This window comes from Mus pahari, chromosome 1, assembly GCF_900095145.1.
Source record: "Mus pahari chromosome 1, PAHARI_EIJ_v1.1, whole genome shotgun sequence".
NCBI lineage: Eukaryota > Metazoa > Chordata > Mammalia > Rodentia > Muridae > Mus > Mus pahari.
This window is the reverse complement of record NC_034590.1, coordinates 37,037,753-37,055,847: the sequence shown is the minus strand read 5'-3', so window position 1 is coordinate 37,055,847 and position 18,095 is coordinate 37,037,753. Positions and strand designations below refer to the sequence as shown.

At 44.9% G+C, this 18,095-nt stretch overlaps 1 protein-coding gene across 1 annotated transcript in view; it reads left to right on the top strand.

Moving 5' to 3' along the window:
- Positions 1-12,347: 12,347 nt before the first annotated feature.
- Positions 12,348-18,095, top strand: part of Fam189a1 (family with sequence similarity 189 member A1) — a 392,181-nt gene continuing 386,433 nt past the window's right edge. The window contains exon 1 of the mRNA XM_021203138.2: positions 12,348-12,632. Within this exon, the coding sequence (XP_021058797.1) occupies positions 12,414-12,632 (219 nt within the window). The 5' untranslated portion in view covers positions 12,348-12,413. The remainder of the gene's footprint in view (positions 12,633-18,095) is intronic.

Sequence of the window (18,095 nt, the reverse complement as noted above, 5' to 3'; positions counted from 1 at the left end):
CATACAGGCTGTGTTAGTTTTTATCCTCTCTGAGGCCAACTGATAATTCTTAGGAATCGGTGAGGAGTTCTGATCCTTCTGAGGAATCATGTCAGGTTGCCTTTTCTTGTTTATTTGTCTTCCTGTTATATGTGTTGGTCTGCTTGCCTCTCCTAGTTTTGTTCAAAGAACATCGAAGTGAGCAGCATTTTCTTTTCTGAAAACTTATTTTATAATACAATATATTCTCATTACAATTTCCCTCTCCCTACTCCTTCCAGTTATTTCCTTCCTCCCCTCCAATCTGGATCTACACCCTTTCTGTTTACAAAACAACCAAACAAGAAAAAGAGCCAAAGAAAAGCACAAAAGCCACCCATAGATGCGCACGCGTGCGCGCATACACACACACACACACACACACACACATACTTTTGCACACCCAGGAATCCTGTTAAAAAACAAACAGAAGTTATAAAATATATGCAAAGATCTTGTAGGCTAGAAAACAAACAAACAAACAAACAGCATCTTGTCTTAACATTATGAGACAAAGAACCTCCCAACATGCCATGGATTTAACTTTGTGTTGGGGATGGGGTCTACTCTTAAGTCCAGTGAGACTCCCTTGAAGACAAGTAAGTTTTGATTGGCAAGTGGCTATCATTTGGAGACAGTTTCTGGGTTAGTGGTGGAGTCACGCGTCCACTTCTCCTTTCTGCTCTAGGGCCCTATGGTGCAGACCCATGCAGGTCCCTGTAACAGATATCTGTTAAATCCATTTGGTTTATGTCAATTAGCTCCCACATTACTGTTTAGTTTTTGCCTGGATAACCTGTCCATTGGTGAGAGTGGAGTATTGAAGTTACTCACTGTCAGTATGTGAGGGCGAATATGTGACTTAAACTATAGTAGTGTTTCTTTTTGTTTCTTCTTGTAGCAGATTAAAAGTTACCTTTTGCTCTCTTCCCACTTAACTTTTTTTTTTTAGGCGAGAAGCTGGAGCTCAGAGAGGTAAATTTAGGGAAGAGTAATAATAGAAACATAACAGAAAGATGATTGGCTCTTAGGGAGTGCCATAAGCCAGGTGCTGCTTTAAGGATTCTACACTATCACATCATCTAATTCTCACAGGGACTCAAGAGGTGGGTACCATCAGTGCTTCCAGAAGGATGTAGAATCATGCCAAGGCAGTGAAGCAAGGTGGCCCCGACTTCTGCACAAACAAGAAGAACCCCAAAGCTTGGAGGAAGGTCACATAGGGGTCAAACAAAGTCATCCTCAGCAAGAATGACCCACTAATTTCTGGGAGCATGCTGGGGTGTTTTGGATCCATGCACTGGGGAGACCTCATGGAGAATGGGGAGAGAAGCTGCTTCCACTAAGCCCCAAGATTAGGTGAATGGAAAGGCCACCTCATTCTCTGACGAGTAGGTCCCGGGCTTTCTGTCATCTCACCATTGCTATATGGAAACGTATAGAGGACAGGACAGTGAATCCTGATGACTGTTTTCTGGGGACTTTCTATTTATCCACAAGCAAAGTGTTTTCCTTATTTTAAAATTTGTTAGTGGAAGAGTTCTGGTTGAAGGTGACTCTCATGCTTCAACTCCAAATGATAAATTTCACTTCATTATTTTCTGTTCAGTTGATGGATGAGAATCACCAAGTCTCATGTGGCTTGCTTCATAATTTTGATAGTTTTCCTAAAGGCAAAACATTTCCTTCATGTATAATTTTGTCAGAATCAGCGTGTATGAATATGAATAGCTTCTTATTCTAATGAAATCATTAGAATACATAGATTTCTAATAACCTGATTTAATAATGCGAGTTGAATTAACTTAACTGGAACTTCCCTCTTAGCCTCATTACCCTCTCCGGATAATCCAGCATCAGTTATTTCTCGGGGGATTTTCAGAAAACTCTAGTCAATAGCAGCTTGGAAGTGATAAGAATTTCCATTTCAACACCGAGCTTAGGGTACGGGGTTAATTTAATAAATAGAAGTGACTAACATTATCTGTGGAGGGCTGTGCCAGGTACATTAGGATGGCACGCATGACTGGACTGGGCTCAGATCGGTAGAACCGTGTGGCTCAGCATTCGGCTCCCAGTCTCTCCTCTCCTACGGGTGGTGAGTTAAAGTCTCACCCCAGAGCTTGTGAAGGAACAATCTTTCAGGGTCTGTCAGGATGGTTGGTCTCCTTTCAGTTATTTTTCATTTTTCTAAAATAAACTTTTTTTTTCTCTCATAATGTATCCTGATTGTCCTCCTTCAAGCCCCACCCTCCAATCTGGACCCACTTCCTGTCTGTCTCTCCTTAGGAAAACAAACAAATAAGGGGTGATAATAAAAGAAAGTATAATAAAATAAAACAAAAGCTAGCACATTGGGATGGGGCAAAACAAACAAGAGAAGACACAAGAATCAGAGACCCACTCATTTGCACACCCAGGAATCCCATAAAAACAATACAGCAGAAGCCATAATACATATGCAGAGGATCGGGTGCAAACCCATTCAGGTACTGTGCATGCTGCTGCAATGTCCTTGAGTTCATAGAAGCTTTGTTTATATTGATGCACAGGGCCTTGGTTTCTTGTTTTGTTTTGGTTTGGTTTTTGGTTTTTTGGTTTTTTTTTGAAGTTGTCCATCCCCCCTCCCCCCCCCTCTTACACTCTTTCTGCCTCCTCATTCACAGGACTCTCTTAGCCCTGAGGGAATGGATTTGATGAAGTCATCCCTTTTAGGGTTGAGTATTTTAAGGTCTCTCACTCTCTACATGTCTGGCTGGAGATCTCTGTGTTTGTTCCCATCTGTTGCAGGAGGAAGCATCTCTGATGATGGCTGAGCAAGGCAGCCATCTATGAGTATACAGAGTGTCATTAGGAAGTTATTTTATTGCTACATTTCTTTTTAGAGCAGTAGCAGTTGGTTTTCCCTAAGGTCCTGGTTTATCTAATCTCAGGTTCAAGGTCATCCAAACAGTGTCAGATATGGTGGGTAGCATCACAAAGAGTAGACCTTCAGTCAAATCAGATATTGGTTGTTTATTTCTACAAAGTTTGTGCCAGCATTGCCCTGGCATACCTTGCAGGCAGGACTGCATTGTAGATCATTGTGGCTAGGTTAGTGTTTATGGTTCTCTTCTTGTAGCCCACAGAGCACATCCCTGTACTAAAGACTGGGATGTAGGTGGTGGAGGCTCTATGTAGGCACCAACTCAACTTCTTCATGTTCAATGAGTTGTGAGGTGCTGTCTCCAGCAATGGGGCCTTGACATCAGTGTGTGGAGAGCAACCTACAGTCTTGACAACAAGACTGGGTTGTTTGGGGATTCCTGTGGGTCTCCTTTGGACAAAAACTCAATTAGACATAATCCAATCCTGGAACTTGAGGCTTCATTTGGTGACAAGAGATGGCTCTATCTCCCCCCATTATTTGGCAATTTTTTTTAGATTGCCTTCCTATGTTTGCATATTTCGAGGAGCTTCTACTGTATTACATTTCAATACTACCCTCAGATGGCCCTCAATTTTAGCTGTCTCTCTCTTTATTCTGTCCTCTTCTCCCCTCCCCTCCTCACTTGATCCTCTCATTCTATCCCCCTCATCCATCCATCATTATCTATTCTGACTCCCTTTCCTAACAAGATTTGTCTCCTCTAGTCAATTACTCTCTCTATACCTAACACATTGTAGCTTGGTTGTCATTCACTTGGCTGCCTTTCAGTTATTTTGGTGGCAAAAAGATAGGCATTTTTTTAGAAGACAAAAATCAGAAACAAGCCACATTCATACTGACTCTCTTCTCCATCAGTGCCTTGGGAGTCCCACACTTCCAACTCCCTGACAGTGATTGTCTGAGCCAACATGCTCTAGAGTTGGTGGTGACAAGCAGGGGATGCTGGTGGTCCAGTTCAACTCCTGTAGGCACATACCTAGCAGAGGGGGTGGGGGGCAAGCTACCACACTGTTTTTTCAGATGCACTATTTAAAATATCCAAAGCAATGAGCTTCAATTTTTCCACTTCCTACCCAACAATTATTTCCTGTTTTATTATTATTATTATTATTATTATTATTATTATTATTATTATTATTATTACAGCCGTTCTGGTGCATAGGAAATGGCATTTCAGCGTGTTTTTTTCTTACTGTGGTAAAGTACATTTAACACAAAGCTTACCATTTTAGTCATTTATAAGTGAGCAATTTCTGTGGCATAGGGTATAATAAAGTATTGTATGACCATCATATATGGTGTAAGTTTTAGTTTTCCCAAGTAAAACCTCGGTACCCAATCAACACCAGTGTTCCATTGTTACCCACCCCTCCAGGGAGCAGAACAGCAATTCTTCTATGAGTCTGACTATTCTGGACTCTCTTTATAAACAAAACAATTGTTTGTTCTTTTATGGCTGGCTTGTTTCACTTAACATAATGTGATGAAGGCTTGCCTATAATGCAATGTGCATGAGAATTTCCCACCTTTCAATGTTGAATGTTGTTCTTCTGTCTGCATATATTACATTTTGTTGACTCATTTATCGTGTGTGTGTGTGTGTGTGTGTTTACTCATGCATATGCCATGGCATGTATGTGGAGATGAGAGTACAACCATGGGTGACAGTTCTCACCTTCAACCTTGTTTGGAGTGGGTCTCTTCTTTTACCTTGCTTCTAACCATTTTCCTGTCTCAGCCCCTCATCTCCACATAGGTGTGTGTTGACCTATGTACAGACATGTGTGCACTGTTCTGGCTTTTAAATGTTTGTTTTTGGGTATACAAACTCAGGTCATCAAGCTTGCATGGCAAGGGTTTCCCTCACCGATCCACCTCCTAGACTGCACTAATTTGTTACTGGATAGCTGAACAACATTGCTGTGAACCTGAATGTACAAACATCTCTTTGAGTCTCTGCTTTCAATTTCTTTTGGGTAGGTACCCAGAGGTGTTTAGGAATTCCTTGCTAAGTCACAGGATAATTATTTTTAGTCTTGTTGGGGAATCCTTAGAGTCATTTTCTACAATGGTTCTATTACATTGTAGCAATGTACAGCTGGTCTTATTTCTTCACATCCTTGCCAGTACATATTATTTTCTGGGCTTAATTTTCTTAATAATGTTCTTTGATTCATAAAAAGGTTTTAGTTCCTTGAGTATGATCTACCTAACTTTTTCTTCATTGCTCATGTTTTTATTGTCATGATTTACCAGTTAGCTGTTACTATAGTGAAAAACCTGATACAATTAGTTTATAAAAAATGAGTGTACCTTGGCCTACTGTTTTGGAGATTCTGATGCAAAATAGAGTGGACTCTTTGGTCTGAGTCTCTGATACATCTATTGGATGGTACCCGCATGACAAAGGCAGGGATTCCATGGTAAAGCAAACCTCGTCTCCAGAAAATAAAAGAGAAAAATGGAGGTCCCAGCCTCCACAAACTGGTTTGAGTGTTGTCTTAGTTTCTTTTTTTGTTGATGTAATAAGTGCCCTGACAAGGGGAACTTAAGTACAGAGGGACTATTTTAACTCATAGCTTTAGGTTGTAGTCCACCATGATGGGGCATCACAGCAGCTGGAGTTTAAGGCATCTGGTCAGATCACAGCCACAGTTAGCAAACAGAAAACAAAAGGTGCTTATACTGAGACCACTTTCTCTTGTTTGTGCAGTCTAGGACCCCAGCCTGGGGGATGGTGTTACCCACAGTGGGCAGGTCTTCCCATCTCAGTTAACCCAATGAAGACAATCACCCACAGGCATGCCCAGAGGCTGCACCCTCAGGTTATTCTAGAGCTCATCAAGCTGAGGCTTGATATTAACCATCACAGTGCCACACCCCGACAATTTGACACCCAAAGATGCCCTTTTAAACCATACCCTTATACCCCCTGTCCTCAGAATCCCATGCTTATCACATAATGCAAATCACAATCCAACTTTAAAGGTGCTCACACTCTTTAGCAAGTCCAACTGTTTAAACCCCAAAGTTCACACCTCATCTGAGATTTAAGGTGATAGCCTAACTGCGAACTGCTATAAAATAAAAAAAATAAACAACATCTTCCCGATGTGCAATTAGCACAGATATACATTCTCATCCAGCATGGAAGAACAGGAGTATAACAGAGGAATTCTTGGACCAAAGGAAGATCAAAATCCAGCAAGGCAAACAACAAATCCTGTAACTCCAGGTTTGGCTTTTGATGAAATTGGCTGGGCTCCAAAGGAGTAAGTTAGCCCTGCTTCCCCAACCTTTTTACATGCACCACAGATAACCTCTCTCTTAGGCTGGCTCTACTTCAACTCTACGACTACAGTTTTCATCAGTGGATGTTCTTTGGCATCTGCAATATCCTGGGGTTCCAATTACAACTTTGACTTAACCTGCCTAGCATCACCCAGAAGGTCTCTTAGGGTCTTCTTGCAAGGACCCCAATGCTGTCCCCAGATGATCACTGAAGCAGTAGAATGGGACTCCATAACCCCCCAGTCTTCCACACCTCCCAAAGCAGTTCTATGTGAATGATGGTACAAAGTTCTGTTGCCAGCTTGAGACTCAAGTTGGTACCCTGAGACCACAGGTGCTTTAGACGACGGCTAAGCCATGGGAAATATGTCCCTAGACACATCTTTGAGCAGAGAACCCTTTAACACAGGCTTTCTTCTTTCAAATGAATTTGGATCTTCACAAAGTAGAGTTTTAGATGTGTGGGGTCTTCCCTTACCTTAAGGGTATCTCCCCAAGTATCCTAGTTCAGTGCAGGAGGATTCTCTTCAGTCATTGTCTCTTTCATAATTACAGTAGCTTTCTTATAACTGGTCTGAACGCTTTACTGTCTTGAACTTTTGTCTTCCAAACAAATTAGTTCCATATTTTTCAGCTCAACATTATTCAAGGTCTTAAGACAAGGCAGATTGTAGCCAGTTTCTTTGACAGAATGTATCATGGAACCTAGTTCCCAATAGAATTCTTGTTCGCCTCTGAAACTTTGTGATTCAGTCCTCCAATGTCCGCATTTCTCTCAGCTTCCTTTGAGGGGTAAAAACTTTCATAATTATTATGTGTCTGTTTGTGTGTAGAGTATCCGAAGTCAGTAGCACACAGACACATACAAGTGCATGGTATGCATGTAGAGATCAGCAGACAACTTTGGGAAATCAGTTCTCTCCTTCTGCCTTTACCTGGGCTTTGGGAATAGGACTTAGGTCATCGGGTGTGCACTGCCAGGTAGCAAAGACCTTCACCTGAAAGCACCATCTCATGGGTCCTTTCTTGGCATTCTTCTCTTCTAGGCCCTGACTAGAATGGGTCATTAAACTCTGCTTCTAGCATGATAGGCTTTTCTAGTTCCAAGTACCAAATTCTTCCACATTCTAGCCACCAAGTAGTTCTAAGGGCCTAAGAAAAATATGGTTAGATTTATCAGAGTAATAACCCCACTTCTGATACTGATTCCTGTACTGTTTCTTTCCCTGCTGCTATGATAAAAAAAAAATCTAGTCAAAAGCAATTTAAAGAGGAAAGGGTTTACTTTGGTTCACAATTCTCATTATTATCCACTGTGACCAGGAAGCCAGAACATGAGAAGTATTAAGTAGCTGGGCCCATTACACCCACAGCTGAGAAACAGCAAGGATTGTTTGTGCTCTGTCTATGTTCTCCTTTTTATACATCTCAGCCAGGGAATGGTGCTACCCACAACAGACAGAGTGGTCTACCTCAGTTATCAATCAAGATAATAGTCTCCATGCATTCTCAAATACTGGTCTCCCAGGTGATTCTAGAGTTCATTAAGTTGATAGTTAAGATTAATTATTAAAATGGCACACCCTTGATGACCTAATGACATATCCAAGGCCTCACATTGAAAAGTTCTACTACCTTCCAACAGTGCCACTCTGGGGCCTATGCCTTTACTACATGGGCCTTTGTGAAATGTTCAATATCCAACCTACATCATACATATGAGAATCAAAGTCAGGGCCATGGTCATAAGGTTTTATACCAATATTGTCTTACAATGAGTTTTATAGTTTTTGCTCTTATATTGAGAACTCTTATCCACTTTGATTTAATTTTTGTATATGATGTAAAATTGAACTCCTTCCTTTTATTTTGTACATGTAAATACAGTTGTTCCAGAAATATCAGTTGAAGTTTATTTTTTACTGTTAAACGGTGTTAGTTGACTGACACTTATCAAAGATCAATTGGTTTTAGATGTGTGGATTTATTTCTGGATTCTTAACTCTTGTTTCACCATCCCATGGTATATATCTTTACCTTCTGAGAGTACCGTATTGTTTTGATTAGTGCAACATTGTAGTAAGCTTAGATGTAGTGGGTCAGTCTGATGCTGCTTGTATCCTATAGCCAAAACTGGCTCCTCAAGATGTGGTTGCTCGTGCTCACATACTCAAGTGATGCTATGTGAACCTTCTCCCCAATTTAACTGGTCAACGACAGGTTAGAGCCTGTGATTGGGAAGTGGAGGGAGTAAGGTGTGACTGGAAGTTGGAGAGGAGTTTGCAGGTGGAGATGGAGGGTGTGAGGAGAGAATGAGTTTTGAAATGAGAATTGAAAGGAGGAAGCCACCGCCATGGACCAGAGCCACATGGCCAGGAGAAACAGCAAGAAACAAGTGGCTTTATAGCAGGGGAATGCGTTAGAATAGTCCAAGATCTGCCCAATCAAGGCATTTGGCTAATAAATAAAATATATAGATTGTGTGTCTTTTATACTGGTTTATTAGAACCATAATTGCAACAACATTGGTGCTCCATGTTGGGAGCCTATATGTTGCTGAAATATTTAATCTCAATCTGGGCTTTTTTTCCCTGCCTTTGACCATTCAGTTCCCAGATAAAACACACACACAATCTTTATATTTACAATAAGCCTTAATCTGCACAGAGCTGGGCAGATATCTATCCTCTATGTTACTATGTCTAATTTCCAGCCAATGTTCCCATTATATAATTTGCCATGTTTCCTCTGGGCGTCTCTTAACTCCAATTAGCCAACCCATATAGCTATTATTTTAATATTCTTACCCCATGGCTTCTTCTTTATTTACCTCAGGATTTATCTCTTCTCTTCCCCCCTACCTCCATGGTTCTCTGACCCCCAAACCCAGGAGTTCTAAACCCTGCCTATGTCTCTTCTGTCCAGCTATTGGCTGTCGTCATCTTTATTCACCAAATCAGGGATAAAACTTGGGGGAGGGGACAAAGTCACATAGCGTCATCTGGGTCTATGTGTGGAGAGTGTCCCTTGGACCAGTATTTGTTGAGGGCCAAGACTCTGAGCACAAGTTTCTTCTTGCTTAGAGAGGACACAAAGGGACACATTTATTTCTTAGCCATCCACAGAAAGGAATATAACAAAGGGAGTAGGTTTGAATTCATGGCACCGAGTGGCAAAGGGTTAGGTCAACTGCCCCATCTCTCATGGCAAAAAGGTGAGTAACTTGCCTCTCATCATGTGTATTTCGCTTTGATCAATAGCAATGCTTTAGTCACTTAGTTTTGTCTGATCCAAGGAGAAAACAAAGTTATCTTAGGTTGATCCCAGAGGCTTCCCAAGCTCTGCTATAGCACTAGCTTGTATTTTAATAGAGACAGATTCTGAGGATCAAAGAGGAAGGTGAACTGTCAGGGGCAGAGCAGGAGAAGACCCACACAGCACCACTGTCTCCCTCCTTTCCTCCCCCCTCTATTTTCAAGCCTCCTTTCCGTCTTCCTTCATGGCTTCATGCCTGTGAAATCAGTTTAATTATAACTCTAAATTCCAAGATAACTACAGCCACCATAGTCAACAGAATCTTAAAATTCTGTGAAACCATGTTCAACAAAACTATAGACTGGGCTCCCATGTGATGTCACAACAGAGCAAACCAGGATGGCATGGCATGGCTCATCCCGAAATGCCAAGTTGAAGCTGACTTCTTCGTCTGACTTCCAGGGAAATGCCCGACTCTCCGGTTTCAGTGACCTGATGATGAATCTCCTCTGCTACAGTCTTTACTGGGAAAAGAATTTTGGCACCACCAACCTCTCGGTTGGTTGCGATTTGTCTTCACCCCTTTTCATTTCTCCATATTGTGGGTGCAGCCGAGGAGAGCTCTCTGCACGTCTGACTCCCAGGGCCTTCTCTCTTTGACTCTCCCCATGTCAAAGTTCCTGGAGGAGGTAAGTGTTAGTAACCCATTTCCAAATGCTTCCCGATTCAGGGTTGACTGAATACCACTCATAAATTGAAAAGCTTCCATGTTTACTTTGGAAACAATTTAATTAATAAATAAGACATTCCTGGAGACCGACCCTTAGCACTTCCTTGTGTTTAGACCCTCACCCAGAGTTCTAAATAATCCCCACATCTGCAAGTCTCCACTGCAGCTCAAACCTCTCCCACCCTTCCCCATCACCCCCTCTTACCAAGCTGGTAGCAATAGCTTCTGGATTACAGTGTGGTCAGAAAGCTCCTTTCCAGTTGCCTGGGCAGCAGGTGTGGCAGTATTTTCTATCCCACTGAACCCAGATGCAACTGACTTTGGAGCAATTATCAGTGTGCTGACAAAGTCCCCTGGAGACCAAAAAGTCCCCCCAGGGGCTTGCCTGCTTTTGCTTGTCTCAGACCTTCTCACTGGCAAACAGTGGATTTTTAAACATAATTTTGACTAGTATACAATGTGGATAAGCTAAGTAATTTGCTCATTTGTAATGCCGATTATCTCCCTTTTGATGTCTTAGAGGCAAGGCTTCGGTCTGGTTTTTATTTGCTGTGGTACTTACCTCTAAGAGCCTTAAATGGATGGCTTCTGCTTAGACCCCCTAGTCTGAGCCAGTTTTCAGAAGAATGCCTGAATGGGCGAGGGAGGTGAGGGCAATCCAGTATCACGCTTTGATATTGTTTCAAGCACTGACGAAAATGCTTCCTGAGAACTTCTAGATAGAAAATACCTCCAGGAAATTGGAATTTGTACTAGGGCGCTCTAAACACCTGGCCAGAGGCTTATTTCATTTTATAAAGAACTGGAAGAGACGACAGCAGTTGGCCACAGGCCAATATTTGGAGGTCATCCACTTTATCCTGGGATTCCCACCCTCTCTCTCTCTCTCTCTCTTCATCCCTTGGCCATCCAGTTAAATTGGAAAATAAATCCCATCCCTGGTAAGGTGTTGGCTGATAAAGGCTGAGCTATTGCCCCTTCAAGAGGAATTTGCATTTTAATAGGGGCTCGTCAAGCCCCAAAGGAATCAATATCTCTAACGCTGAAATTTCAAGCACCAGCAATTGAGGTATTTTCAGGAGGACCCTGTTCAGTATTTCCAATCCAACGGGGTGGGGGTTGAGGGGGAGGAGGCAGACAGGGATGGACGACTCCATAAGTCCTACCAAGAGGTCATGGAAGAATGACCTTTGAATTTCATCTTTTCAACTTTCCTTTTCTGCCAGTCTTTCATACTTTCAACACTGAAGCCCCTATTCAACACTAATAGGCTTAAAGTTGTCCCATCAACAGGGCCACAAAGGCATTGGGACAACCGAATTTCCAGGTTTCCTTGCAATTCCAAGGAAGCCAATCATTACTAAATCTGTGGGCAAGAGGGAGTATAGGCTGTTTAATAGGTTGATACAACGTCCATTTACATTTGCTCTTGCATACTGTTTTAAAGGCTAAACTTGAGACTTGTTTTATAAAACGCCCCGCAACGGAGAGGTGGATAGAAGGCAAATGCGTGCCCCAGGAATGTCCTCGGTGGCTTCTAGGGTTATTCTGAAACTGCACAAGGCGGCTAGGCTTATTAACTGGAGGCCACCACGCCTGGGGCTCAGCGCAGGAAATCCACATCTGAGGGCTCCTAGCCCTCTTAGAGCCTCAGGTCCCACAGCCCGGCTCCCACGCCTTGGCCAAAGGCTCCCCTCGGAGCCCTCTGTCCTTGCCTGTGTCCAGGCTCCGTCCGTCCTCTCCCCAGTATCCGCCTCGGCCCGGGAGGAGGCACCAACGCGGAGGACACACCTGCGACCTCTCCTGCGCCCCGCCTTGTCCCCGCTTCGGCTCCGGTTCCCTCTCGGGCCCCCGCGCGCACAGAGGCTAGGCTCGCTCCCGAAGCCCGCGGCGGCTCGCGCCCGGCACGGCGGCTCGCGCCCGCGCTCGGCCAGGGGAGCGCGCGGGCGGACGGGCGGGCGAGCGGGAGAGGGCGCAGCGCGGCCGCCGGGCCCTGCGCAGCGGCGGTGGCATGGGCGCGGGCACCGGTGCGGGCTGCGGGCGCCCGGCTCTCCGCTCGGCCCGAGCCGCTCGCGTCGGCCGCGCGCCGCAGCCTCTGCTGCCCGCGGGGAGGCGGTCCCCGCAGCCGGCGCAACTTGCCCCGGCGCCTCGGTGAGAGGAGCGCAGCGCGGAGAGAGCTTGCGGGACGAGATGCCTCCGGCCGGCGGCCCCCGCACACCGCGCCCGCACGCGCTGCCCCGCAGCCTGTCCCGCCTGCGCGAGTGCCCGGGTCGTTCCCGCATCGTGCTGGCTCTCGGGGCCACGCAGATGGCGCTCGGATGCCTCATCGTGGCCGTGAGCTTCGCGGCGCTGGCTCTCACCACCTCCGCCCGCGTGCGCCACTCCTGCCCTTTCTGGGCCGGCTTCTCGGTGAGTGTCTGCGGCGGCGGCGCGGGCTGGGACCGGGAGCTGCAGTGGCGGGGACGCGGCCCGCGCCGAGTGGGGGAGCGGACGCCCGGGTCTGGCAGCTGCGGCTCGGCGAGCAGTTTCCAAGTCCGGGCAGGGGAACTCCGGGGACCGCCGCGCGTCGCGCTGCCGCTCCAAAGCGCTGCGCCCGGAGTTACTTTTCTGAGGGGAAAACAGCCAGGCGCCCTCCCTTCGCCACCTGGTGGGTAGCTGTCGGTGGCTGGTGTCTGTCTGGGACAACTGCCCGGATCCCCACTCGCCGCCGATGACCGACCCTGGCAGCGGGCGACCGTGGCCAAGGCGGCACGGGGGCGCCCGAGCCCGGTGCAGAACCCGCTGTGCGCGGCTCCCTTCGCTGCGGTCCTCGCCGGGGGCGCGCAGGGCTGCGGGTCAGTCTGGAGGGGACCGACTGGCCCCGCTCTGGCCACTCACCTCCCGGGCGCGGGGACATCTTGTTTCCCCTTAAGCCCAGGACGGTCTGGCTGGACCTGCTGGAGATCCGGAGTCGGGAGTGTGCTATTTAAACTCCAGATTGATTTTCAGGTTCTTGACCCTCAAATGTTTTCTCCAGCAAACATTTATTAAAGAAGCCATTGGTTCGAGATGATTTTCTTATTTTGGTATTTTGTATCGTTTTGATGAATGTTGCTTATATTCTATATTAATAAAGCATGGACATATGGGAATAGGGATAAATGCGGCACGGGTATTTATAAAGATGGGCACTTGTTTTGAGAACTCTGTCAAATGTAACTACATTTGGTCAATGGTGCACAAATACATTACAGGCTTCCAGTGAACCTTCTGCGTTTAAATTCCACTTACAAAGACCCCAAACAAGCTTTGGTAATTAATGTTCGCCGTTTGTTCTTAACTTTTGTAATTAAAAAAAAAAAGTTCAGTCCTGCATGGCTTTTATTTATTTAGTTTGTAATGGCCTTTGTTCTGGCAAGTTCCTTGTCTGGTTTAAAATGAGATCTTAGCAAAACTACCCTGGAAACAAGGATCGATACAGGTGTGGCTGTTCATCCTAATGGGGGTATTAATTTTCAAAGCTTATTTCAGACAGGGGTGGAGACTCATCTGAGAGAGCGGAATAGGAAGGCAGAACGTGTGGTCACAGCTCCCAGTGTTCAGATCGATGAGAGGAGGTGGGAGGCAGCCTCCAGGGAGCTGTGGTCCAAACCCGCCCCTATATATAGTCTCCACACATCTGTTGCTCGGTTTTTAGCATTACTTAATATGCGTTGTTTTCATGTCTGTCTAGTGGGTACTGAGTTTCAGCCTGCTGGAACCAGCCTACAGGTGGCAGACTGGTGAATTAGCTAGGATTCCTGGCTCTTTCTGGAACCTCCCCCACCTCCTCTGAGCCTTAGCTGGATTCCCTAGGGTGTTCTAAGAGAACTGATTTTTATACAAACACACACACACACACACACACACACACACACACACACACACACACACACGGAGATATATATTATATATGGAGATATATATTATATCCTTTCTCTCTCTATATATAGCCTCAAAAGTAAAACATTAATTAGAGACAGTAGAAAAACATATACAAAATACTCACCACCTACATTTTATTTCAGGAGTTACGTTATGAAAAGCAGTAATGTGGCTTGTGTGTCAAATGCTGTTGTCTTCAACAGCTATAGGTGATTAGTTGTAGTTTCCCACAGTTCTAAGTCCTGTCCTGGTGTTAGGCTGTGAGCTTCCAGTTCTTTGGGCTCTGGAGAAGAGCATGAACCCAGCATAAAATGCTTACACATTTTACCCCCTTCCCTCTGTCTCTCCCTCTGTATTCCCACAGGCTTCTTTTTAACCTTCAGGCTTGAATCAGCTACAAGTGTTTTGAAAATTATTTTCTTTCTATGCTGGGGTTGAAACATCTTCATACATACTTGGCAAGTGCTAGACTGAGGTACGTTTCCAGCCTTTAAATCCTTTCAATACAGTGTATAGCAATTTTCACACGTTGTCTCTGCCCCGAAGAAAGAATGATTCGTTCCAGTTGGGACAGGTTCGCCTGTTGATGTGATTGTGAGTAACATGGGCTTTTTGCCTTCCATCTACAGCCTGCCCTCAGCATCAGCAGCTTCTGTAGCCAAGGATTCAATCAACCATACACTGAAAATGTCCAGAAAGCCCTGTATCTGTACAGACACATGCTCAACATTTTCCTGGTCAGTTCATACCCAAATGATAGAATATAGCAACCATTTGCAAGGTATTTATATTGCATTAGTTATTCTAGGTAGCCTAGAGATGATTTTAAGGCACACAAAAAACCATATGTGGGTTATATGCAAATTGTACGAAATAGAAGGGATTTGAACCTCCGGTGTTGGAGGTTCTTGAGATCAGTCTCCAAGGGTAATGGATATATTTTCTCTGACTACCTTGAAAGGTCTTTAAGACAGGTGACCAAGATGGTGGGCTTTTATGGAAACTCACACTGGGCTTAGTGCTGGACTCTGCTATGTGAACCCTCTGAAAGGATACTGGGTACTTAATGGCTGCCTCGAATTTCTTGATCATCTGTGGTTTAGACCTGGTGATGAATCGTTATATCAACAGTTCTTGTACTTAGGAAAAAGTAATATGAAGGAAAACAATTCTTTCTTTATTGAGCACTTACTATGTACTGGGCCTGACAGTCCCTTTCATATGGACTATAGCCCATTCACTGGCAGCCTAGTGGGCTGTACCTCCTGGTGCTCAGGGCCTTGGCTAATTGATTCCCTCCCTTTAAGTTTCCATCAGGCATCTCACTTGTCTTAGCCAGGGGAATGCCGCACCAGCCTCTCTTCAGGGGCTGCTCCTGAAGGGGTTGCTCCTGGCAACTTGTGGTGAGTGATCTGAGAAGAATAAAGACGAAATCAGTAACTGCCCCAAGGTCACTGAGCCAGGATGTGGCTTTGAACTTAGCTGCTCTCACTTTAGAAACACCAGGCGCCTAACTGAAGATGACACTTGAATATCCATGTGGCAGAGGGTGGAAGAGAGCCTACTGGTAAAGAAATCGCCTTGGCAAGGCAGTCACACCCTCTGTTTCTTAGGAAAACCCTGACCATGCCTGAAAGGTGAAGGGTCAAGAAATTTGAAGACACATTACACTGGGGACATTAAGAAAACGTAAAAAGTTCTCTCTCTCTCTCTCTCTCTCTCTCTCTCTCTCTCTCTCTCTCTCTCTCTCTCTCTCTTTCTGTGTGTGTGTGTGTGTGTGCCTGTCTCTCTGTGTGTATATGTATATGTGTATAAGATGTGTATATATGTGGGTGTTCATGTGTATGAATGTGTATATATGTATGTTTGTATGTGTGTGTATGAATGCCTGTGCATATGTATGTGTCTATGTGCATGTGTATATGTATTTGTATATGTGTGCAAGATATGTGTGCTGTATATGTTCCCTTGTAGGTCACTCAAGACCTCCCCTTAGGATCCACCTCCTTCTAGAAATGCTATGTGGAACTAAGTCTTTACCACATGGGCCTCTAGGGGACATTCTAGCTCTAAACTGTAGGAGGGCAGCTTGGCAAAGCTGGAGGCTGGTGAGGTGAAGAAGCTGTGGCCAGAGGTCAGTGATGAACAAAAGCCACGTGATGCTTTGATTCTGAGGAGCACCTTGTAGAGTTCCCTGTCCTAGGCTATACTGTCTGTCATGTTAGGAGATGGGTCACCTCCCTATGTATGAACCTCCGGCACATTTTTGTAGTGATTGACTGTACAAGAGCACCGAGCTGGGTGGGGTCTTGACAAGTTGCCTTTGAGCTAAGGCGACTCATTCTTTTTCTTTCTAATTTTGCCTGTGCCAGGACACTGAATAAGTGTATTGGAAATCACCTGCACAGTGCTGCTGGCAAAGGAGCTCCGTCTTTGTGTTCCCTTTAAGAGCGATGCTGCTAGAATTCTAAAAATATTCCTAAAGCAGTATGTAATTGTTGCCATAACTAAAACCCAGGAAATGTGCAAACATGCATTCTCTTCTCCATCAGTGCTCTGTTGACAGGTAGCTGACATCACTAGTGGTGTTTAATATCCCTCCACAAACTTCACAGTCACAAGTATATCAGAATGCTTACATGTGAAATGCTTCCTTTTAAGAAGAAAATGGGAGTCTGCCACCCACATTTTACTCTTGTCACTCCCTTTGAAATGGGATGTGTCCCTTGCCCATAACTGGTGACAAATTTGAATCCATTCTTTGAGTGGGTGTGTAATAATAGTCCAAACTGCAGATTATTGTGTTGTATTCCATTTCTCTGCCGCTGGGAACTTTCTGGTGACGCCGGTTCTATGTGTCTGATGCTGCTTGCCCTGGATGCCAGTGCCTGCTTCTGAGAGTGAGCTCTAGAGGGGACTTGTTAGTAGTCAAAGGCTGTTTGATTGGGATTTTGTTAGGTGTTGATAGATTAGTTGAGGGAAAATCATTCTCACCCCCAGGAGCCTTGCACAAGGATCTGACTTTCCCCACTCTTGAGACATAGGCTATTAGCAGACATAGGCTATTATTAATCTGATGGAAGAAGATTGACATCTGTTTTCATTTGATGTGAATTTTCATGGCCACTTTATTAGGTGTTGCAAATACCTCATCATCGGGCTCAGTTCTTGCTGTCTTCTGAAGTATTTAAGACACCCACGGTAATATGTTCTTTTCACTTTCAGAGTGTCTCCATCGTTTACCCTTAGTGATCATTACAAAGGTCACCCAGATAGCCCCAAGATGATTTCCCTTTTTATATCCACATATTTACTAATCCGGATTTTCTCTTTTATTTGTGCACACACACACACACACACACACACACACACACACACACACACACGAGAAGGCCAGAGGACAACCTTGGGCATCATTCCTCCTTTGGTGATATCTACTTTGTGTTTTGAGGTGGAGTCTCTCACTGGAACTCTCTGATTAGGTTCTGGGTCTGTCTGTCTCTGCCTCCTCAGTGTTGGGTCTGAGAGCCTGTACCACCATGCCTGACTGTGTACCTGGGTACTGGGGATGAACTCAGATCCTCAAGCCTGTTCTGTGAGTGCTTTACCACCTGAGCTATGCCCACAGCCACAGAATTTAATTTTTATATCCATGTCTTTACTCACCCAGCATTTTTTTAAACACACTGTATTGAGAGAGCTAACTTTGTTTGCCTTCAAAGTTCCTATGTAAGCAAGTCCTATTTTGGATTCTATTCAGTTTTGTTCCCTTGTCTATTTTATGGTCAAATATTCCCCTCCCTCCTGGCCCACTTTCCTCTTTCTCCATTCTCCCCCTCCTTCCTTCAGGTGTTGGGGATTGGATCCCCCACCTTGTATATACGCACCAGGCAGGCAGTGTGTCACCGGACCACAGCCACCTTGTATATACACACCAGGCAGACCGTGTGCCAGCAGACCACAGCCACC